The sequence below is a fragment of the Pyrgilauda ruficollis genome, unplaced genomic scaffold (assembly GCF_017590135.1).
Source record: "Pyrgilauda ruficollis isolate IOZ18807 unplaced genomic scaffold, ASM1759013v1 scaffold174, whole genome shotgun sequence".
In the NCBI taxonomy this organism is placed as follows: Eukaryota; Metazoa; Chordata; class Aves; order Passeriformes; family Passeridae; genus Pyrgilauda; species Pyrgilauda ruficollis.
Window position 1 is genome coordinate 63,605 of NW_024516320.1, and position 24,175 is coordinate 87,779.

The window sequence follows — 24,175 nt, forward strand, 5'->3', positions numbered from 1 at the left end:
GTTTTGAAGTTAAGTTTCTTCAATATGTAAGTTTCTACAGCTAAGTTTTTTTTTTCTCCTTAAGGCTCTTTACATCACAGAAAAAGAAGTCTTCAACTTTAGAATGGTATCCTATGTGAATGCTACAGATGGCATTGCATATACAAATATGGATGTTGTTGACAATCGTATTTACCTAACTGTTGGGTGTATTCAAGTAGTTTTTGTCAACAAGTTTGTTTCATCTGTTTTGGTAAGTTTAATTTTCAGGATACTGTTTTTTATCATCCAGGTGAAGTTGTCAGAGCAAGAAAGGGATAAGATATTCCATATGAGGTGGTGTCCGTTTCTGTAAGAGCTTTTATATACTATTGTAAAAAACTTTACTGGGATTGATGGTTGGGTTTGATGGTTTATTTTTCTTCTACATGTTTGTTACTGTGGAGCAGATGAGTAAGCAAAAAACGTTTACTATTGTTAATAATAATGTTTTTCTTAGAAGGTTTATGACAGCTGTTAAATATACATACCATTCATTATTCATAACACTAAAATATAAGTAAGAAACCATGAAAATTAATGCCCTTTCCATAAATACTAAGTAAATCAATCTTCTGCTGCTCATATGGTTAAATAAAATGTAATTCCTACAAGTCATATTACAAGGTCATTGTTTTTACTGTCTAATTTTCCAAATATCTGTATGGAAATTTTTTTTTATATATACATAATCTATTATATTTGAGGGAAGATGATCCTGTTCAAGAATTTGGACAAAATGTATTGCAAAAATAACATTTTAGGGTGGTTTGCTGTTTAAATAACTATGATTCATAGTGTTTTTGAAGTACTGTAATTCTTAATAATTAATTCCTGAGGTCTGTATTCTTTTCCTAGGCTTTTATAAATAACTTTCAAGCTGCCAAGGAAGCTCTCACTGAGGCAACTGTTCGAACAGCAGAGAAAGCTGCTACAGGTGTAAAAGGGTTAGCAGAGCGTAGTTCCCGTTTGGCGCTGGATATCAACATCAAGGCACCTGTTGTGATAATTCCACAGTCAGCAATGTCTGCAAATGTCCTGGTGGCTGATCTTGGTCTAATCACTGTGAAGAACCGATTCTTTATTGCTAAAACAAAAACACGGTGTAGCCTTCCACCTGTTATTGACTCTATGACGGTGAAATTGAGTGAACTGAAGCTATACAGGTAATGTAATGTCAATATTTTTAGAATGAATTTAATCCTTTTGGGATTTTTCAGTTAGAGAGCTTCAAGGAGTAGTAAAATAATTGTTAATGGTTGGTGACTGACAGACTATTATCTTGGAATATAACAGCAAATGAGTATTTTTTTAAAGCAATGAAAATGTATGGTTTAGGAAAAGGAGCAATCTGCACATCTTTAAATAGAAGCAAATGTTTGTTCAGGGTAAATTGTGTAGTACTATAGAGTTACGCATTATTCATTACTTTAGGACAGGATATACCTATTTGTATTAGACTGTTTTGATGGGATTTTCAAGCTATGCATAGCAGCAAAGGTCCTCAGTTAGATAGCCGTTAAGAACTGTTTGAAAATCGTCCTTGGTGCAGGGGGTTCATGGAGGGACAGGGAATGGAAGGGACTTTTCAAACACAGTTGAAGAGTATGGAAGAAAGAAGGAATTGCTCTCCAGTGGAGAGCAGGTAAGAGGTCCTGACTTGCAAGAGTTTGTGTGTTGCATGCCTGGTATGTGCCTGATACCTCCTCCCTACAGAGGAAGGAGGTCTACTTCGTGGAGTAAGGCTTCAACTAGAGCTTCTTGGAGTAATATAAAGGCAGTTTTATAGCATTATTTAAAAAGATGAGGAAAAGACAGAAATGTTTTTTAGAATGTGAAGTATGTTAAAGCTGGAAGTATTTTGCTTCTTTTTACAGATCTTACTATGAGCAAGATTCTTTGCAAACTGAAGTACAGTTGCTGCAGCCAGTCAATCTGGAATTAGCTGTTGAACGAAATTTAGCTGCTGCATGGTATAATGAAGTTCCCGATATTGAAATATCTGGCCGACTCAAGCCTATGAATGTAAGCACTTGTTTCTGAAAGCAACTGTTCAAATAATTCTGGAAAACAGATTCATTTTGCTCTATAAAAGTCCAAGCTCATTGGTTAAAGTATTGTTTGATTTCAAGACATAGAGGTAGAACAGCTTTTGTTGTTTCAAAGGGGAAAAGGAAATTAATAGATGTTGGTTCTAATTTAAGGCCTGTATTTCATCTGTGATACTCCGGGCAGACTTTGTACTATGAATTACTGTTGCTAGTTAGAAATGCTTATTCTGTTCTAGCCTTTTATCTGTCAGTGTCTTCCAGTGAAGTATTGGAAAAGTTGGGGTTTGTTGGTTTGTTCAATAGCAATTGCTGAATTTTTACCTGTGACAAACCTGAGTAGTTATTAATGACCTGGCGTGCCACATAGGCATTCACAGATCTATGGGGCAAGATGGGATTCATCCTAGTGTGATTTAATTTTAAGATAAAAAACCCAACCTCATGTAAATTGAAATTTAAACAGAACATAATTTAAATTTAACATTAAAAATAGAAAGGCTGTGAAGTGTGTGAGGAAAACCAATTTGCCAGATTTTGAAATAGAATTCCTAAGTATTACTGTAAAGTACTACTGAAAAGTGCCTTGTGAATAAATGCAGATAAAAATTTTGGTTTAACTGTAAGTCATACTGTATGTGTATGTGTTCTGGCATTCCAGTTTCTAAATTGTAACTTGGTAGGGAAAGTTTGTAGATGAAAACAAAGTAATATGTGACTGATTTCTAGAAATTATTGTAAGGAGTTGTGTGAATTTGAGAAAAATGTTTGGTGTCCTAAACAGAGACTCAGATGAGATTCATTTGATTTATCTGTTTACTAGTAAGCTCAGATTTTAGTTACAAAAGTTATGGGAACAGAGTTGCTCTGATTTCCATTCCAATCTTTTTTAAAGCTCATTCTCAGTCAGGAAGATATCACCACAATACTGAGGACACTAAATGAAAATGCAGGTGAAAGCTCTGGTGCATCAACGGCTTTGTCAGAATCGAAAGCATCAGCCAGTCATTCTAGTGAAATCCATGGTACTTCTCAGCACTCTGCAGGTAATATTTTGTAAAATTACATCATCTGGCCTTTTTAGGTATTATTGTCAATATATGGCTTCTGTTGGAATTGCATTTAAAAATGGATGCCACATTCATCTGTGTATACCAATACTGTAGAATCACAAAATAGTTAAGGTAGCAAAAGACCTCCAAGGCCATCAAATGTAACCTTTGACCAAACATGGCCATGTCAACTGAACCATAGCACTAAGTGCCACAACCAGGTATGGTTACTCCACCGCCTTCCTGAGCAGAAATTCTTCCTGATGTCCAGCCTGAACCTCCCCTGTCTCAACTTGAGGCTGTATCATCTTACCCTGTCACTCACTAGCTGTCTGTGAAAAGAGAGCAGCTGCCCATCTTGCTACAACCTCCTTTCAAGTAGTTGCAGAGACTAATAGGGTCCCTCCAACCTTCCTTTTCTCTAGCCTGAGGACCCCCATATCCTTCAGCCACTCCTCATAACTTGTGTTCCAGACTGTTCAACAGTTCCCTTGTCCTTCTCTGGACATGTTTCAGGACCTCAATGGCTTTGTTTTATGAGGGGCCCAGAACTGGAAAAAGGATTCAAAGTGTAGCCTCACTTTCAGTACAGGCTGAGTACAGGCGGACAGTTGCTGTCCTGGTCCTGCTGGCCACATTGTTCCTGATACAGGCCAGGATGACGTTGGCCACCTGGGCATAGCTGGCTGATGTTCAGCCACTACTGACTAGCACTCTCAGGTCCTTTTCTCCTGAGCAGCTTTCCAGACACTCTGTCCTCAGCCTGACGGAGAGTGCATTGGTGAGCCCCTCTACCAGCTCCATCATCACCCTAGGTTGAATCCTGTCTGGTCCTGTAGAACTGTGAACACCTAAGTGGCACAGCAGTCACTAATTACTTCCTCATGGATTGCAGCAGGTTTCTTTCACTCTCTGACCCTACCAGCACAGGTGGCCAGTTGCCCAGAGAATAACCATTTTCACTCTTAAAGACTAAGGTAAAGAAGGCATGAAGTACCTCAGCCTTTTCCTCATCCTTGGTGGCAGGGTACTCGTCCACATCCAGTGAAGGGTGGAGATTATTCCTTTGCCTGCTCTTTGTTGTAATGTATTTATAAAAACATATATATATATATATATATGTATGTATGTGTGTGTATGTGTGTATATATATATATATATATATATATATATATATATATATTTGTTTATATTTATTTTCCTTCACAGCAATGGTCACATTGAGCTCTAGCTGAGTTTTTTAACCTTGCCAGTTTTCTCTGGATGTGACTTAACAGCATCCTTGTACTTTTCTTCCAGTTGTTTGCTCCTTCTTCCAAAAGTCATAAATTCTCATTTTTACCCCTGAGTTCCTCCCTATTCAGCCAGGCTAGCACATAGAGACAGTCTAGTCCTGTGCTTGTAAGATTTCATTCTTAAAGTACATCCAGACTTCGTGGACCCTTTTGGTTTTAAGGGCTTATTGCTAAGGGACTGTCTGAACCAGTGTCCTGAAAGTCTGCCCTCCAGAAGTCCAAGATTTTGTTGACACCGCTGAGTATTGAAAACTCTTGTGTCATGGTTGCTGTGCTCAAGATGGCTCCAACCACAGTGTCTCCCACGAGCCCTTCTCTGTAAGCAGCAGATTCAGCAGGGTAGCTCCTCTGGTAGGCTCATTTCCCATATGTGTTGAGCAGTTGTCTTCACACACTCCAGGAATATCCTAGACTGCCTCCTCTCCCGTGTTGAATTTCCAGCAGACATCTGGCAGGTTAAAATCACCTGCAAGAACAAGGGCTGACAATCATGAAACATCGCCATCACATCATAGAATAGTTCCTCCACCTCCTCATCCTGGTTGGGTGGTCTATAACAGACTCCCACCAGGATACCTGCCTTTTCAGCCTTCCCCCTGATTGTCACCCACAGGCACTCAACCTTCTCATCACTAGCCTTGAGCTCTGTACAGTCAAACACTCCCTAATGGACAGAGGCACCCCACCACCTCTCCTTCCTTGCCTGTCCCTACTGAAGAGCTTGTAGCCATCCAGTGTAGCGCTCTGCTCATCCCACCACATTTTTGTCATTGGTTTCCTGCTGCACAGTGGCCTCCAGCTCCTCCTGTTTGTTACCCATATTGTGTGCATTGGTGTAGTTGCACTTCAGCTAGGCTACTGATTTTACTCCTAAACCTGGCATCTACCCCCAGGCTCATCTTAAGTGACCCTGGTCTTCTTCCCATCCCCCTGCAAACCTAGTTTAAAGCCCTCTTAACTCATGCCATCTTGTGAGCAAGAATCGTTTTACCCCTTAGAGACAAATGAACCTCATCTGTCCCCAGCAGTCCTCGTATTACATCAATTGCCTCATGGTCAAAAACAGAAAATTCCACTGTTGTCACCAGCCTTCAAGCATTGTATTCATCAGGTGGGTTCTCCTATTCATTTCAGCATTCTTCCCTGCTACTGATGGGATCAAGAAAAACACCACCTTATGCTCATGTGCCTTCAACCAGTCATCCTGAAGTCCTTTCTAATTGCTGTAGGACTTTTTTCCTCAGCCTCCTAATTGCCAACCCATATAAACAGAAGTGGATAATAATCAGGGGGCTGAATCAGTCTAGAGGATCTCACAGAATCACAGAATAGGTCATGTTGGAAGAGACCAGAGCAGGTCATCTGGTCCAACCTTGCTCATGCACATGGTACTGGATTGTGTCCAAGCTGTTCTTAAATATCTTCAGTGAGTGAGACTCCGCAGCCTCTTTGGGCAATCTGTGCCAGTGTGTGGTCATCTGCACAGTAAAGAAGTTCTGTTTGGAAATTCCTGTCTGTGACTTTCTGCCCTGACCACCTCACCATCCACTCATCCAGGCAACACTTACAAGCTTGCCAGTGAGGATGTTCTGAGAGGCATTATTTAAAGCCTTGTTGGAGTCAAGGTAAACAATAACCACTGCTCTTACCTCATCCATTCAGGTAGTTATTTCACTATAGGAGACATCATGTTGGTCAAGCATGATTCCCCTTAGGTGAATCCATGCTGTCTACTCCTGACCACCTTTTATCTTTCATGGGGATAGAAGAGATGGCTTCCAGAATGAAGCAGTCCATCAAGTTTGCAGGGATTGAAGTGAGGCTGGCTGGCTGGTAGTTCCTTGGGTTCTCCTTCATTGCCCTATTTGAAGACTGGGATGACATTTGGTTCCTTCCAGTCCTCAGGCATCACTCCTAATCACCACAGCCTTTCAAAGATGAATGTATGCAGTCAGCTTTCTCAGCATTCATAATGTATCCCACCAGAGCCCATGGTCTTATGGATGTCATGGTTGACAAGTGTTCTCTCAATCCTCCCTGATCAAGGGAAAAGCTTTCTTTCAATATTCCTTTACACAGGCCTATGGGTCAGAGATTTCTGAGGGCTGGTCTTGTCAGTGAAGACTGATATAAGGAGGACATTCAGTAATTCCTTCACTTGCTCTGTTACCAGTGTCCCCTCCATTTAACAATGGTTCCATGTTATTCTTAGTTTTACTTTTCTTATTGGAGAAGCCCTTCTTGTTGTTCTTGACATCCTTGGCCAGATCTAATTCCTGATGGGCCTTGGGCTTCACTGTCTCAGCCTAGCCTGACAACCCCTCTATATGCATTCCAAGTAGCTTCATCCCACTTACATCTCCTATGTATTTCCTGCTTGTGTGTGAGTAGTGGCAGAAGCTCTTTATTCATCTATGGAGGTCTCTTGCCCCTTTGCTTGATTTCTTGCTCACTGGCCTGCATTGGGATGCCAGTTCTTGAGCCTGGAAGAGGCGATTCTTGAATGTCAACTCCTCTTCCTTACAGGGCCTGTTCCCGCAGATTTTTCCAAGATAATTCCCTGAAGTGGCTAAAATTATTTCTCCTGAAGTCCTTTTTTCCTGAAGTCCATGGCTGCAATCTTACTTGCTGCCTTGTTCATTCCTCACCCAATATGGAACTCCACAATCTCATGATCACTACCCAGCCAAGGCTGCCCCCAGCCTTCACACCCCCTACAAGGCCTTCCCTACTGGTTAGTGTGAGGTCAGACAGCTACAGCATTCCTTGTGGGATCCTCCACTATCCATGACAGGGAACTGGGATCAGTGCTTTTGAGGAACCTTTCTCGTGCTTCAGAGTGATGATTCTGCAGCAGATGTCAGGGTAGTTAAAGTCGATCCAGTGTTTGTGTTTCTGAGGCTGCTTTGTGCTGCATGTCACAGGCCTCATCCACTTCTACCTCCTGCTTGGGTGGCCTGTAGTAAACATACACAACAGTGTCATCCCTATTGGTCTGCCCTTTTACCCTGACCCATAAGCTTTTGACTTGCTCATCATCCACCGCAAGACAGAGCTGGATACATTCTGGGTATTTTCTCACATAGAATGTTTCTCCTAAGCATAATATAGCCCTTCATGACAACATTCCAGTCACATGAGCTATCCCACCACATCTCTGTAATAGCAATTAGGTCTAAGTCCTTTGACTGCACTTCTCGTTTCTCCTGTTTGTTTTCCATACTGTGTGCATTGGTGTACAGGCACATTATAGAAGTATTTGATTGTGCAGAGGGATGCCCCCTAGTCTGTCTTGTGGTTACATCTTCGGATGCTTATACTCACTGAATGTATTCTCTCATAAGCATCCTTTTGCTGCTTGAGTGGACACTAGTTCTCCCCTTCCCACACCTTATCTCTGTCAAGCCTGGCCCTGTCCTCATTCCTCTTCAAATCTAGTTTAAAGCTCTCTCAACAAGCCCTGCTAATTCCTGAGCTAAAGTCCTTTTTCCCCTTTGAGACAGGAGGACCCTGTTTGGTGTGTGCCAGCAGGCTCAGTGTTCTATAGCCTGACCCATGATGAGCAAAACCAAAATTCTGATGGTAACACAGAATTGCATTACCAAGGTGTTCACCTCTCCTCTCCTTCTTTTTCTTTCTTTCTTCTTTTTTCTTTTTCTTTCTTTCCTTCTAACCTGAAATTGTGATGCATTTGGTTGACTGACTTGCTCTGGGCAACTCCCCAGGTAGACCTTTACCTTCACTATCATTTGCTTCACCCTCAGATTCTGGAGCCTCATACCTATTTCCTAAGGTTACCTGTGAAGGCAAAGGAGATGATTCTCCTGTTGCCCCCAGCAGGCACCTGTTTTCATTTCCCCCTTGTTTTTTCTTTTAGATCCCCTCCTTCTGTCTGATGACAAGAGTGTTGGAGTTCCTCTGACTTGCTTCCACTACATTTCTCTCAGGAATTTTCACCAGTCTATTTTTCTGTCAGATCCCTTGATACTCTTCAGCCTCTCCACTTCTTTAAGCTCAGCCACCAAGCTTAGTACATCATCCACCTGGTCCCACTGCACACAAGTGTAGTCTCTTCTGCCCTCTGGTGCTAATGCCTAGCTCAAAGACTCCCTGCAGCTGCAGACCTGAACAAGTGCATGCTTCTGAGAAGCTCTGTCTGGGTTGCTGTGCTACTAGCAATGGCTTTTGGCTTTATGGAGATCACTCTTGCATCTGTTCTCACGGGGTAGGTGAAAACCACCAGGTGAGCTCTCCTCAGGAGCTGGGGAGCATCACCCTGCCCTCGTACATGCCCTGCCCGCATGAACTGCTGCAGCAAATGCTGTGCCACATCCTTCTGATGTACTGTGTCCTGTTTGCCCACATTTTCACTGTGCTCCAAGTTCTTATGCTCCCTGGAGTTGTTTAAATCTCTCTTGCTTGCTTTGGCAAGGCCCTCACTGTGTAGGCCTCACTTAGAAGAGCTCCTGGGCCCTGCTAGGTCTCTCCCATCCCTTGGATTTCTCTGACTCTAGGAACCCCCAGAAATACCTCAAAGAGCCAGGCTCTTTGAGGTTTTTTACCCTGCAAGTGTAGCCACTGCTGCTGATGTCACTAGATGAGTTTGGTTGACTGCCTGTGGACCTGTTATCTTGGCATTGTGGTTTGAGCTATATCTGACAGTATTAATAATGAATAGGAGCAAGTGAGCCACTATGGTGAGTTTTGGATCGTGACATGTAATGTAAGGGTTTTGTTTTCCCAGCCATAATGCAAGGCAGCACTTAAAAGTCTGTTGACTGCATTTGTTAATATCCCGACTTTGGAAAGCTACAATTTTACTCTCTTTCCTGTATATAGTGGTTTCCTTAATATTCTGATTTAGATCTGTTTGTCTGTTGTAATGATGACACCCCTGAAAATTGTTCCTATTTGATACATGCCATTTGCCCATTGACTCAGCACACACTAAAAAGAAAAGCAAATAAAGTTAAGAAAACCATCTTTTGTTGAACTCCTTTATTACATATGAAAACCAGCAACAATGTAGCAGATGAACAAATGAGGACAAAAGTAAATTTGTATTCTTTTTAACACTCTTGCACACAGTACTGTGTAGTAATAACTGGAAGTGGTACATTTGAGTTTTAAAGATGGTAAAAATGTCATGTAGAATATGTAAGGGGAGTGTTTTATATTCCCAAATGTGTGATTTTGCCAAAAGTAGTTACATAAAGGATGATTAACATATGCTGAGTGTGGGTGGATTTACATGTGGAGAAGAAGGTGAGTTGCTGTATTTATGGTCGTAAGAGAGGATATTTTGGTTTTTTTTTCCTTATTTGCAGTCAGGTAATTTTCTTGGTATTAACCATTTTTCTGATTCTTAAAAGGTGTAACTGTTGTGACATCAGCTGTGGTGGAATTGCATTCACCTATGAAAATAAAAACAACACTAAAACTGGACTTCAGATTTGACTCTCTGACTTTAGTGTTGTATAGCCCAAATTCAAAACAGGTAAGTATAATTTTGGTTAAAAAGAATAATCAGCAGCTTTGAGGTACCTAGAGTCCTGGAAATTCTGAGCAAGAATAGCTTAATTTATAACAGAGAAAGTGTGTTCTAGCAATAATAACAAGTGTGATGGAAATGAGAGAACAGCTATTTTATCTAAATCGCAGATTGGCAGGTTCTACAGGAAATAGAACAACTAGTGGTAGCACATAATACATGGCATCTTCTGTCATTGACTAAAAATCTGATGAAAATTTATATTAATTTAAAATACAGTTTGGGAAGAAGAATATGCAGAGGAATGAAACATATTAATTAGTTACATGTAGAGATGGGTACATGGCATACACAAAATGGTGGAGAAAGATTATTAAATTTGTCAGTAGGAATGCATTTGTATTCATCTTGCTTTAAACTTACTAAACTTGTCACTAGATTTCTGACTGAAAGTTTGTAGTTTATTGTAAACTTAGGTCTCTCACTTAACTTGCTTTAGGAAGATGATAGAAGGGCAAAGCTGTGCATTTTGTAAGTTTTGTCTTGTATGTGGTTGTTTGTGATTGTCTTTTGAGTTATTAGTGGGTTTGTTTAATTCATTATTATTGAAAATATAATCAGAGTAAAACTGTGTATCAGACCTCCATATTATTTTTGCTATCCGTAATGAAATCTACAAATGTTTCATTTAAACAGGTTAACAGTTTGGATCAGAGAGATGACCTTTTGAAGCTTGCAGAGTTTAAATTAGTTCTCATGTCAGCCGCTCTGAAAATGTTATCAGATGGTTCAATGAATGCTTCAGTCAAACTGGCAAACTGTACTTTAGACGATAAAAGACAGTCAATCCAGAAGGCTACACCAAGGTTTGTAATATTACATAAATTACTATTTATTAGAGTTAGACAAAGAGTTCATAATGTTTACGTTTCATTAGTATTCTGTTAAAACCACAATTGTTTTAGTGTAGGGGTTCTTAAAGTACTTATTACTGTGCATTTATGTTTTTCACATGCCATTTGTTCCACACATCTTTGTGAGAGACCAGTGCTAAATACAAAACATGAAATAAACTGAACTTTAAATATAAATTTAATAAATGTACATTGAAAACAATTTCACTTTCCACTTTAATGAAGTTCTAAGTAAGACTCAGATGATGTCTCATGAATAGTAACAAACTTCAGTAAAATGTAGTACTTTTGATATGTAAACAAGGAAATACAATGGTTTGTCTTGTTAAATTATTAACATCTTTAATTACCAGTGTATGGGATTCTGGTTAGTTTTAAAGTTATAAAAAATTTGTGCAAATGTTTTTATCAGTCATGTTCTAAAACTATTTGCATTGCTTTTTAAATTCAGTCTTGTTAATGTATTGCATCTGGAATGAGAATCTTGAGTGTTTTTCAGTATTTGTGGCTGGCTTTTTATTGTTTCATTAAATGCCTTCTTAATTCTTAATGTCTTTCAGAATGGTGGAAATGAAACATGGATTTGAAAAGAAAGTTATGGTGGATGTAAATTACAAACAGGGGAGAGATGGCACTGTTCTTGATGTTATTGTTCAAGAGATATACCTTTGTGCAAGCATGGAGTTTCTACTTACTGTAGCAGATATATTTCTAAAGGCTAATGCAGAAAGTGCTGCTGCACAGAGAAATCTCAAACAACCATTACCTGTAAAGGACCAAGGTATATACCAGTATACACCAGAAATAGTTTAAAATCTGCATTTGAATATTGGCTTAATTTTGGTATCATAATACTACATAAAAGATACAGTACTCCTTTCATGCTCTTTCCTATGTTTATATGTATAGAACAGCTTGTAACCATTGGTGTTGCTTTCTTTGCATCATGGAAATAGATTCATGACCTTTAGTCTTTGTTTCCAAATGAAGTCTTGTCTTGCTAGAGAAAGGAGATACCTAAAAATGTATGTTTAAAATAAAATGGGACTAATAATGGAGCATATTATATATATTGTGCTTACATGTGGAAATGGCCTGCCTGATATTGCTGCCTAGAAATGTCATTTCAGTTGTCCACTGATGTGCATTTCTTCCTACATCAGAAAACAGACTTTTAGCTTGAATACCTGACAACAAAAATTGGTCCATTAGAGCATCAGAGCAGGAAATATTCTTTTTATGCTTCCAGGCCTCAGATAGTTCTCATCAGGTCATCACATCAAAGCAAGTCCCTGTTTTTTTGGTGTTGTTTTCCTATGCTCTAAATATTGTAGTTGTGTCCCTGTCAGCCAAGCCTGTTGTGATTATTTGCTGATGATCAAAGTCTGAACAGATAAGGAATTCTTATATGAAAGTATGTTTTTATTGCAAGTATTTACGTTTGGCATCAGTAATGCCGCATTATTGTCCTGTGGAAAAATGAGGGTTTGCTACACTAGAGAGCAGAAAATGTGCCCAGCATTTCTGTAAAACTCTTACCAGAGTTAACAGATGCAAGTATGGAGTGAAGCTGATACATTTGTTAATGTCAGAGATAGTAACAGTGGTGATACTTGTCATTTTCATTCAGCAGTAGTTATCCTTTCCATTTTCACAGAGAAGCTTTGTGGAGTCTTCTGTTGTATGCAAGAGTTAGATAATTAGATATTAAATGGTCTCATGCCTGCAGTGAAGAGTCTAGAAATGTCAATTGCGGAGATCTACAGATTTGCTAACACTAGTCATGCTAGATCTTACCCCTAAATGGTCAGTGCCTCCCTATAAGTTATAAGAATTTAAAAAATACTGTAATTAATGTTATTAATTATAAAAATTAATTATATTAATAATTAAATCAGCAAGAAAATAATTGAAATTTAATCTTTGAACAATTAAACTAATGTAATTTATATTTCTGAAGCATCTGTGCAGCCTGTATCTACGATGGAAATGAACATAGTTGTTAAAAACCCAGAGATTGTGTTTGTGGCTGATTTAACAAGAAGTGATGCTCCTGCATTGGTGGTTACAACACAGTGTGAGGTCTTCATTAAAAATAGTCCTGAAAGGTACAACATGACAGCTGCTGTTAGAGAAATACAGATGAAAGCATGCCCATTTCTTCCAGAAGAAAGGAAAGGGAACATTACTACGGTGAGTTTGCAACCATTCAGTGTATTTAAAAGGTGCCGTGTAACTTAAAAGGTGCCGTGTAACTAAAATGCATATAATTTCTGAAATGTTCATAATTAAAATGTATACTACAATAGTGGCATTGGGGTTTGCTTTGTGTGACAGACTACAATGCAGAGCCCCAACAAGTATAATGTTAGTTATCTTTCATATCCCATGTAAGCCCAATAAATAGAATTTTGTAAGGGTATGCTACGTGAAATGCAGTATAATACATTTGGAGTGCTGTCAGTCTTAAACTTTATATTAAATAGCTATGTAAGAGAATAACAGTGTCACCAAAAATAAAAGGGAAGTGCATATTGAGAAATCATTTACTTACTGTATGCTGCTCATAAATTTCTTTATGTTAAGTTCTATAGATCTGTTATAGTAAAGCTGCCTATTTATATTTGGCAACAGACTTCTTAGTTACTGACCAGGTGAAAGTCGCATTGACTCCTGGAGCTTCTTACAGTTTTTCTGCCTCTACAGCAGACAGTTCCTCAGTTAACTCTGTGATGATATCACTGCATCAGAGAAAAAAATTCAGATTGGCTGTATATACAACAGTTACCCATGTTCTCAGACCACAGATGAATTTTGAAGAGCAAAACTTTTCAGCTCTCTGTTAATGCCTGCTTATTTATGGAGTGATGTAGGAAAGACCAAAGTTGTAAGCAGAAAGGACTGGGACTTCCCTTTCATCTCAGTTTCAGGTAGAATCATAGCACCTCAGTTTACTCCTTGGGTTTACACAGTCTTTAATTCCACTAAAATGTTTATCTAGTAATTTAGAAAGTGATGGGCTAGCATTGAGAGCCACAATGCAAAATTGTTTGACTATTGGTTTTGTGGCTGGCAACTGTGGCATAAACATTACTTTCTTTGTAGAAAGCTATTGGGCACCAAGTTTTCTCTCCTACAGGAATATCTTTTGATGGAATCTGTTATCTCAGACTGTAGAAACAGGGAAAAAGACCTGAATCTGACAGGATGCTTGTGCTATAGATAGGGAAAAAAACTTCAGAGCACACTAGTTTCAGTGCTTAGAACAGTACCTTCCTTGAAAGATTCAGAAACTTTTTGAGAAGAGTCAGAAAAACCATCAGAAAAACCCATGTTACCTGCAGGGAGTAGCATAACTGCTCCTTTTGAAAATATGTGTAAGCAAACCTCTGAAGCCAGGTTTTTCTGTAAACAATCCAGTTTTAGTGTGGGAAAGTGTACTGGTTTGAAAGCAGACCAGTGGGAGATCCCTAGTCAGAAATACAACTTAATAGGAAAATTACAATAAATGCAATGATACAGAAACACTGACAGAGTCAGAATACAACCTGACAGCCTGTTAAGTCAGGGTGTTGGTAGCGATCTGATTAAATGGTGACTGCAATCCTGTTGAAGTGTCAGATGTGGTTCTGTTGAAGCAGTGATCCTGTAGAAGGGCTTGATCTTCCTCTGAAGGTCCAATGGTGGCTTTGGAGCTCTTGCCCTCTGGGAATCCAGTGGCCGTTTGTGGTGTTGTCACCTCAGATTATATCCAGGTAGGAATGCTTGGCTCCTCCCCCTGGGCGGAGCATCTCAAAGTGGGATGATGTAGTTTTATCAGTCATGCAGTGAGGCTTGATGGCCCATTAGCAGAATGTATCTCCCCCCTCCCCCACCCCAGAGGGAGTTATCAGGGATGAGTCATGGAGGAGATAAGGAACACTGCCCCACCTGATTTTAATGGCTTATGAAGATGGTAATAGAGTACATACTTTTGGGTACATCTTAAATTGTAACCTAAGACAGACAGTAATTGGGTTGGGTGGATTAATCCTTTTGATGACAAAATCATCAAAACTGAAAGAGACCTTCAAGATCGTTTAATCAAACTGTCAACCCAGTGCTACCATAGTCACCTCTAAGCCATATCCCAAAGTGTCATGTCCACATGCCAAATAGGGAAACTAACCTCCAGATTTAAAGTAGCATAAATTGGTGAGGGGATTTTTGTGTATTTCTCATGTGTGTTGGTCTGAAGAGAAATCTGTTATTTTTTGTTCCTGGATGTAATACAGAGTAAGAAAGAAAAGGTAATTTGAGCAATAGGGTAAAAAACAATATTGTGGACAAAAACTTCTATTAGCTCAAACTTATTTGGGAAGAGTGTGGTCAAACTGATTCAGGGTATATCTATGCCTCCAGCAGCTGATTAAGATATGGACAGAGACGTCAGAAAAGTTTGCTGCATCAATATGGTTTTAAATAATAGTTTTTGAAAGACTGACCATCTCAGATGGGGATTTGAGTTGAAATTTTCCTGTTTGTACAGTGTCAGTATAGTCTAATTACATCTGAGTCCTCTATTAATAACATTGCACTGGTTTTGTTTGTACCATACCTCTGATTTGGTAAACTTTGGCAAGTGAAAATGTACAGGGACTGATTGCAAAACAAAGTTGGAACTGAGTGATTGTGATTCAAACGGTTATATTGTTACTCAGGAAAACTGTAACAGTGTCATTGCTGTGTTGCAACTGAAAAATTGATTTTCCTCAAAAGTCAGAGGCATGATGGTGCAGTGTGTTGAAGGTATTGGCAGACTTTACCATAAGAATGGAGTTACTGAAGTGTAATGTGTTTTACTGTAGTTGATGTTTCAGTCTCTAATGATTGAGAATGGCTGAGGTGACGCTTCTGGATACTTGTTTTTTCTTTCAACTTGTTACTGGTGTTCAGATTTCTCTTAATTTTGAAGAACCAAATATTGGTAAGTTTTCAGTAAAAAAAAAAGAAAACCTTTTATTAACATAAAACTTTATTTTTTATGTGTATGATTTCAAAGTAAGTTTCTAAAAATATTTTTCTCTCTATATGACATGTGTTTTTTACTTTATTGTATAGGTATTGCAGCCTTGTGACTTCTTCTTTGAAATGAAACAGTCAGGTACTAATCCACAGACAGCTGATCTAACCATTAAATCTCTAACAATAGAAGTAAGTAGACTTGTATTATGTTTTTAGTTTTCTACTTCCCACTTAGCAGGCTATGAAGTTGTTTCAGGAATGAGTGAAGTGGGGAATTGTTCCTGTTCTTCATTAGGTCATCTACCTGCTGAGCATGTCAAAATGAATAAAATTGAAAATAAACAACTGTGTCACTATGCTTCAGTTTTGAATCTGTGTTTTATAAAATGCCTGATATGCAGAGATAAGTTTTGAAGTGTTCAGATAAGTCATTGAATGATGTAGTTTAGAAAGCTTCCATCTGGAAATAAGGCAGGGATAGCAAATCTGAAAAGACTGAACTCTTGCTTGTGGAAGGGAAGTATGTTCAAATGAGAGTCCTGTAGAAAATGGAAGTGTTTTGTTATTGTAACATACTCATGATATTTTTGTGTCTGAATCTCTCTGTTTCTGTACTAGATTCTCATTTCCAGTTATTCCAATTTCTTATTTGTAGGTTTCACCAATAATCATAAACACAGTAATTACTATTACATCAGCCCTTTATCAAACTACAGAAACAACGAAAGAAGAGATTAGTCAAATTCCTCCTGACTTGTGGAATAAGAAAGATATAAAAAATCTGAAAATGTGGTTTCTTGAAGAGACTAATGAAAATGAAGATAAAAATCCAAACACTGAACTGGTTCCCACAGGAGAGTCATTGAAAGTTAATATAGAATCTGTTTTTATAACACTTGAAGCTGGGGTTGGGCACAGAACAGTACCAATGCTTTTAGCCAAGTCGTCATTTGTTGGCGAAGTCAAGAACTGGAGTACTCTAATCAACCTACACTCTCGTCTTGAGCTAGAGGTGAGGAATCTTACATAAAGAAACAGAAGTTTTCCTATGATGCTAAACCTTATTGTCTAAATCTTATATATGTGTTATTTAGACAATAAAATAAAAATAATATATTTGGTGACTAAACTCCTGCAAATATGTGTTGTGGGAGCATGATGGGAATGAGGGGTTAAGATAGCTAAATTAAAATGAAAATCTAATGCATTAGATGTAATGTTAATTAATGGCACAGTAATTGGTGTTATACAGCCTCACATTTACACTCTTTGCAAGTTCCTAAAGACCTGTTGCATAATTGTTAAATGTTGGAATGGCAGCTGGCTAAAAGTGTCTAATAATCTTCAGTTAATGTTACTGTAGAATATATAATGTGTTGTTTCTATAAAACGCAGTTTTATTCATAAAACATCCAAACTGACTCATATTTAGAAATTAGTGACAAAATTCAGTGATTGTTGTAGGTAGACTCTTCCTTATTTGTGGTGCTTTTGAATTCCAGTGCACCTGACATTTAACCCAAAATTGTATTTTAAGTGACACAATTTTTACCACTTACTTGGAACCAGGACTTTGCAATAGAAACTTATCTGCCTCATTTATTTCTCTAATGCATTTGTTTCATCTTATGGCTGCAGCTGAAAGTGCAATCTGATTATGAATCTGTTAGAGTACCAAAATAATTAATATACTTGTAAATCAGAATTTTTTATTTAAGTTTTATGTAAATTCCTCACTGATTTCTGGATTTTGATAGGTACATTATTTTAATGAGATGTTTGGTGTGTGGGAACCTTTGCTTGAACCACTAGAAGTTGAGAAGACTGACTTATTCAAGCCATGGACTCTTGAAATCAAGGTATAGTTTACAAAGCTGAGCTCAAATATTGCATTATGATACCTTAAAAAAACCCCAAATGCGCTCCACCTTTCATTTCTGAGACTAATCTAACGATTTGGCTCATTCTGGTTGGTTAATGAGAGTTTTTTTCCAGATAGTAAATGAAACCACTTCTTATACAAGGAAAGATCCAGACACCCAGATCTGTTAAATATTATCTTTCAAGTGGCAAAATTTTATTCTAGTTGCATGAGGTAATCATAACAACTTTATATCAGTTTGTCCTATTAGGCCGTGATGCTAATTAGGCTAATGATGCATTCAGTGATTCTGGAAAGACAAGCCACCGCTCTTGTTCCACAGCAGTAGTGTAGCAAAATTGTATTGGAAAAACTGATAGCGGTTGAATAGCACAAAGAGTACTGTGGAGGTAGTGTTCTTACCACTTAATTTTCATCTTTCATGGAAATAGTCTAGATTCTGGTCTCAAACTAGATAAGGCTTTATCAAAGGATGGGAGGTACCTTTTGTTTTTCCTCCTTCCGTCTTAACTGTTTAATTTCATTGTTTCATTACTTTTTTCAAAACCGTTGAAGTATTTTTAACCTGAGGGGTTGCTCAGAGTGGCAGACACACGCTTTTCCTAAGACTATCATTTTAAAAAACTTTCCACAGTGATAGCCTCAGAAGGATAAATACTATGGACTGAGATACTGCAGTTAAGAAACTGCTATTAAAAATACGCCAACAATTTTCCAGAAAGGTACAAGAGATAATGCAGGAGAGAGGTAGAAGATAGTGAGTCAAACCTCGTGTCTTCTCATCCTGATATGAAATAAAACATTTGGAAATACATAATTTCCAGAAGTGTTGAAGGCTAGAGAAACATATTCCATCGGGTTTTTTATTTTTTCTTTCAACTAAATGAAAGCAAAATAGGTATTTTTGATTCGGAAATACAAAAAGACTACATTTGGAGACTGTTTTAACACTAGGAAGTCAATTATGTGTAACATTTGACACAGTGTTACTCAAGAGGTTAAGATGAATGCTATCACACAGTATTTCCTGGATATGTTAGTAGTTAGTATGTATTTTCTTTACTTTGGAATAATCATAAATTTGGTTACTCCTGCTTGTATTTCGTTGACTTCCTGAGTGTATAATTTATCTCTTGTCTTATTCTCTCCCTCTTTGGTTTTTATTTGAGAATAAAAACCTTTACAAAAAGGAAAACTGTGGCAGGACACAGAAATGGGAAAGGGGGACAGATAGTCTTGAGGTGAAACTTTCTTCTACAGAGTGAGTGGTCAGATAAGAATTCTTTAAACATTTCCTTTCAGATGAAGAAGGCTAAAAAAGCGCTGTTTGAATCAGATGATGAAGAAGAAGAGAACTACAAAGTTCCAGAATATAAAACAGTAATAAATGTTTCCTCAAAAGACCAGCTCAACATTACACTGTCCAAGTTAGGACTGCAAATGTTGAGTAACTTGGGCACGGTAAGAAAGATTTCTTAACTATGTGTTGTTAGAATTGCTAGATGAATACATGCAGAGATCATCTTGGTGAAGTCTTACTCAGTATGTTTATGTTTTGTATTGATTCTTTGCTTTTCTAGGCATTTGCTGAAGCAGCTAGTCAGACTTCAGACATCTTCAAAAAGGAGCGAGCACCATTTGTAATAATAAATTCTTTAGGAGTTCCCATCACAGTCTCACCTAGTGATTCCTTTAGTGTCCTTAATGTTGAATTTGGATCAAAAATATTTCATTTAGAAGACAAAGAGAGTTTAAATATGGATTTTGTCAGAAGTAGAAATGAGAGTGACCAGTTCACAGCAATGACAACACTGAGTAGCAAGAGATTTTACATTCAGATCTGTAAGTACCAAAGTTCATACATCATCTGTTTTTGTAAATATTTATCACCCTTAAAACAATGTCTCATACAGGTCAATAAATTTTGCAGGACAACATAACATGAAAGGAGCATCTCTTTGAATTCTAGATGCATGGTATTATGTGAAATCCTGCTTTAGCCTTTACAGCTTAAAGCTATATATACCATACTTCTTAATTTTTGCAGCATAGGTTTTCTGCTGTGATAACTTATTTATATAATAATATTTATTGAGTCAGATACTTGTTTGCATTTATATGTTATTGCAGGATTCAGCTGTTCAGAATAATTTTTGTTTTAAAATAGAGTTCTGTATATATGTGTGTTTACAGAAGTTACTCTTAAGAGGGGTGTTTTTTAAAAAGATTGTTTTAAATAATTTTAAGCAACCATAGCTAAAGTTAAAATCAAAATTTAGCTATTTTTAATGGTGTATTTGTTTAAAATTTAAATTGATTTATTGTAGCAATTGGCAGTTTTTCAAACTTGACCATGTGAATTGTTCTTACAATATAATACCTGTACCTTGTTAATAAGCTGTTACATCTTGTAAACATTTCCTGTGAGGAAATGTTTACAAGATGTAATTTTATTTTCAGTAGCAAAACCCACTTAAATATTTGAGTGATGGACTCATTGACTCTTTTCCTTGTGGCACGAAAAGAATCTTTGCTGTTTCCTTAGTAACACTGCAAGAGCAATGTATTAAGAGCGCTGATTGTATTTTTTCATGTGGCGGGTGTTTTTTTTTTTATTATTAGATTGAATGACACAGAAAATTCTATTGAATGCACATCTTTGTCTTTCAGCTCTTTCTTTATGCTCCTTTTGAGCGTTTCATGTCTCTGTGTGTAAATTCTAGGTCCGCATAATCATTCTGCTGTGGAAAAGATTCCGTTGACTAAAGTGGGTCGATGTATTTACAAAGTGAGACATGAGGAATCAGGTGTTGAAAGGTCCATCGTCAGTCAAATTGACACTGTTGAAGGAAGCAAGATAATAACTATACGTTCCCCTATTCAGGTCATTATATATCCATACATTTAATTTTTTAATGAAGGAAAATGATCCTGTAGTCTTTAAATAAACATGGAAAAGACATACTTTAAAAATTCCCTGAATGGTCCATATAACTTCACTTTGTGTTTGATTTTTCAAGAATAAAAACCATTTTCAAAATGACAGATGCAGGTGGATGCAGGTTGGATGCAGGTGGACGTCAATCAGACTTTGGATCAGGATAATTAATTAGTAATGTTAACTAATACTGGCTGTAATTTTGGTCTTGAACTATTTGTTTTGTCTGAAGTGATCAAACCTCTTTTAATCTTACCTTGGTTCCACAAATTGTCCTTCAGTCAAGTTGTTTCATTTTCTTCATCCTGTACCATTGGTGTGTTATTTTTGGATTTAGTACAGTGTCAGTTGAAAAGTAAGACCTTTAAGCATATATGCCTTTTGATTGCATGGTATTTTCAATAGACATTATATGATTTATAGCTACAGTGATGAATTAGATATTACAGTTCTATAGAGGTAGTGTTCTTGTTACATTTTGCTTACTTTTTTTCACTCATAGTGGTTTATGACTTGATTAATAACAAAATTTACTATTATTTTCTAAATTATTTTTTTTCTAGGAGCTAATTAATGCCATTAAATTAACCCTGAAATAAATAAAAAAGAATGCTTGCAAGAAAGATAACTTATGTGCCTTGGAATGGACATTAATGATTTAACCTGAAACTTCTGACTTCCCTTACACTTCCACTGTATGGATTTTTGAACCTTGTATCTATTACATTTTTAGGAGATCACTGTTTGGAAAGTTACCCTATAGTTGAGATTTATTTGTCTGTGGTTTTTCAAAGTCTTGTGTTTCTCCTTGAAAAGCTTTTTGCAGTTAATGTATTTATTTCATAAATAAAATATAGCATTAAACTGCACAACCAGGTCATTTAAAAAGATTTACTGTTTTAGACACAGTTCTTGTGAAATACTGACCTTGAATGCTATATGGGAAAGATGAAAAACAAGACTTCTCATTCTTGCTTTACTAAGCTCAAAACACTTTGTCTTTACAGTTTTTCCTAATGTGTGTTGCTGGATTTTTATTTTACATAGATAAGGAATCACTTTTCAATCCCTTTAAATGTTTTTGAAGAAGGAAGATGTTTAGGGACTGCTTCACCAGCAAATGAATTCAACATACCCTTTTCCTCTTACAGGTACTTTATTGTATTTTGCTCTTATTGTAGAATATGTCTATACACTTTTGACTATTGTATCCGTACAATTATGCTAAAAAAATTGTTTACCCTTGCTTCCTAATACTGAAATAATACTGTGCTGTCATTGTTAGGTAGGATCTTCTCAGGGCATATAGTCTGAGTTAAGCAGAGTGCTATTTCATTGTTGAATTGGAAGTATTTTGAAATCCATTTTTATGAATAAGTTAAATTAGCTAAGCTACTTTAAAAATCTGAGCTCGGGAACTTTTGGAACACAGTGATTGCAATTCACATGGTACACTTCCTAGTGGGTGATGCTTGGTGAATTATTGCAGCTTTTTTGTTTTTGTCTGAAAAGGCTTCTTTTGATTTTTTGATTCTGAAGTAAAATATTAAAAGCTATACACCTAAACTCTATCCAAGATGTTAAAGAAAGACTCATCAACCTTAGAAAAACTTGGCATATAGCATAGGTATGTTATTACTACAGTCAAGCTAATAACAAAACTGTAATGAGTTTGAATGTAATTTTAGCTGAACTGTAACCAGGTTGTAGGTAGGTAGGTAGGTTTGCTTTGATGGATTTTTTTATGATTGCAAAGACTTTTCACTTCTGTGAAAGTCTCCCAAACACTCTCCTCATTCTTTATAGTGAAAGCTTTGTATCTCCTTCATTACTTGAATTGTACGGTAGATTCATTAATTCATTGATATTTCTAACCATCTGTATAAGATTTAGTGGTGTTCTAATTCCTTGCACAGATGAGTTGCACTAGGTAGTTAGGAAATGTGTTAAAACAAAAAAATTTGTTCAGGAGCAGCTGTATTAATTAAACCCATTGCCTTATAAAAGCTATGGGTGTAAACAATTCATGAACTAACTTGGTGCTTTATGTGACTGAAAAGAAGGGCACTTTCTGTGCATTGGTTTTAGGAGTAAGTTGTTGATGCAGACCTTTAGCTTGGAACAGGAGCAGAGCAGCACACAATCAGAAAATTCAGTAGTCTCTTCATAAGAATCTTCAATAAACCTTTCTTTGTAAGGGAAGTATGTGGAGGTATGGAACAAAAAACCCCAACTGGTAAAATAGTATGAAATTTTGGGATCTAGTCCATCATTTGATTCTTTCTTTAATCAAGATAGAGGCAGGCAATGAACTACTGCTAAAAATCTTCCTAAATATAAATAATATTAGAATGTCCCTGTTGCATAGGACTTTTTTATAATTGAAACATGCAGTCACATGTTAAGTGTTTAAAAATGTTTTCATTTACAGATCCATACTGAGTTTGCAACCACTAGCCAACGAAAATGGAGTGGGTGGAGAATATGATATGTGTGAAGGAATTACTTTTGATGAAATTATGAAAAATGTTGACAGTTTGTTGCAGAGGAAGTGCCAATCTGTGAGGTCAACTAACCACTCACTTATCATCAATATTGTTCCTGTAAAAGATACATTGACAACTTCATTAGGTGCAGAAGATGAATGGGATTTTCCATATGTTGTTCATTTATGGCCTTCTGTTCTTCTCCGCAATCTTCTTCCTTACCAAATAACTTACTCTGTAGAGGTAATTGTATAATGCTCAAATTTTAGTGATGTTTCCCACTTATAATGTGAAAGCTGGTTGAAATGTAGACTAGAACAAAGGGGTTCTGATGGAGTATTTGTGAAACAAGTTCACAGATCTTATAAGGACAAGTCCTACGTAGTCTAATAAAATCTGTATTTCCAGAATTGAACTATCACAGAATGTGAAATGTGGTGTTATTAAGCCATACTTTAGATATATATATATACAAAATAAAACTTAACACTGTGCAAGTTGAGCCCTGTGAGAGTCACTCAGTGTTCAAGTCACTCAGTTGCTCCAATTAACTTCAGCCTAATTAAATAGTGCAGCTTTTTCTGTGAAGACTGCCTCAGGTGGTTCACTGTATGTAAGCATTTTATGTGCAGTCACTGATTCAGCAGTAGCCTGCTTTTAACAAATTCTCACAGGCCTGCCTTTTAGCCAGGTTTTGGCTTGAATTGCAGCGTACTGCCACACTTCAAATTCTTTCCAGATGAAATGAAACAATTAGGTGTACTTTACTGTTAATAGGCATTCTTTCCAGTGCCAGATGAGAGACAGTCTTGAGTAAAATACCTAAAATATGCAGTTGTACACATTGATTCCTCAGCACTGTATGTTTCATTCTATGGATCTGGTATAATTGTGTCCCACTCCTTATTGATGTCACTTAGGAAAATAGAAATACAGTTGGGAGACAGATTTTTTTCAGATAGTCTTAATATTTAGTATTTGAACTCAAATAGTAGAATCTAATAGTAAAACTTCATCACAAATAAACAATTACTAGGACTGGAGACT

At 37.2% G+C, this 24,175-nt stretch overlaps 1 protein-coding gene across 4 annotated transcripts in view; it reads left to right on the forward strand.

Annotated features, from left to right (window-relative positions):
* VPS13A (vacuolar protein sorting 13 homolog A) overlaps positions 1–24,175 on the forward strand; it is a 106,034-nt gene that overhangs the window by 44,322 nt on the left and 37,537 nt on the right. For all 4 annotated transcript variants that reach the window (XM_041464203.1, XM_041464204.1, XM_041464206.1 and 1 more), the window contains exons 32-47: positions 65–232; positions 877–1,184; positions 1,896–2,043; positions 2,962–3,112; positions 9,786–9,910; positions 10,601–10,770; positions 11,379–11,599; positions 12,779–13,011; positions 15,919–16,011; positions 16,478–16,834; positions 17,580–17,681; positions 19,007–19,165; positions 19,285–19,546; positions 20,428–20,588; positions 21,690–21,793; positions 23,074–23,371. In XM_041464203.1, the coding sequence (XP_041320137.1) occupies positions 65–232; positions 877–1,184; positions 1,896–2,043; positions 2,962–3,112; positions 9,786–9,910; positions 10,601–10,770; positions 11,379–11,599; positions 12,779–13,011; positions 15,919–16,011; positions 16,478–16,834; positions 17,580–17,681; positions 19,007–19,165; positions 19,285–19,546; positions 20,428–20,588; positions 21,690–21,793; positions 23,074–23,371 (3,060 nt within the window). The remainder of the gene's footprint in view (positions 1–64; positions 233–876; positions 1,185–1,895; positions 2,044–2,961; positions 3,113–9,785; positions 9,911–10,600; positions 10,771–11,378; positions 11,600–12,778; positions 13,012–15,918; positions 16,012–16,477; positions 16,835–17,579; positions 17,682–19,006; positions 19,166–19,284; positions 19,547–20,427; positions 20,589–21,689; positions 21,794–23,073; positions 23,372–24,175) is intronic.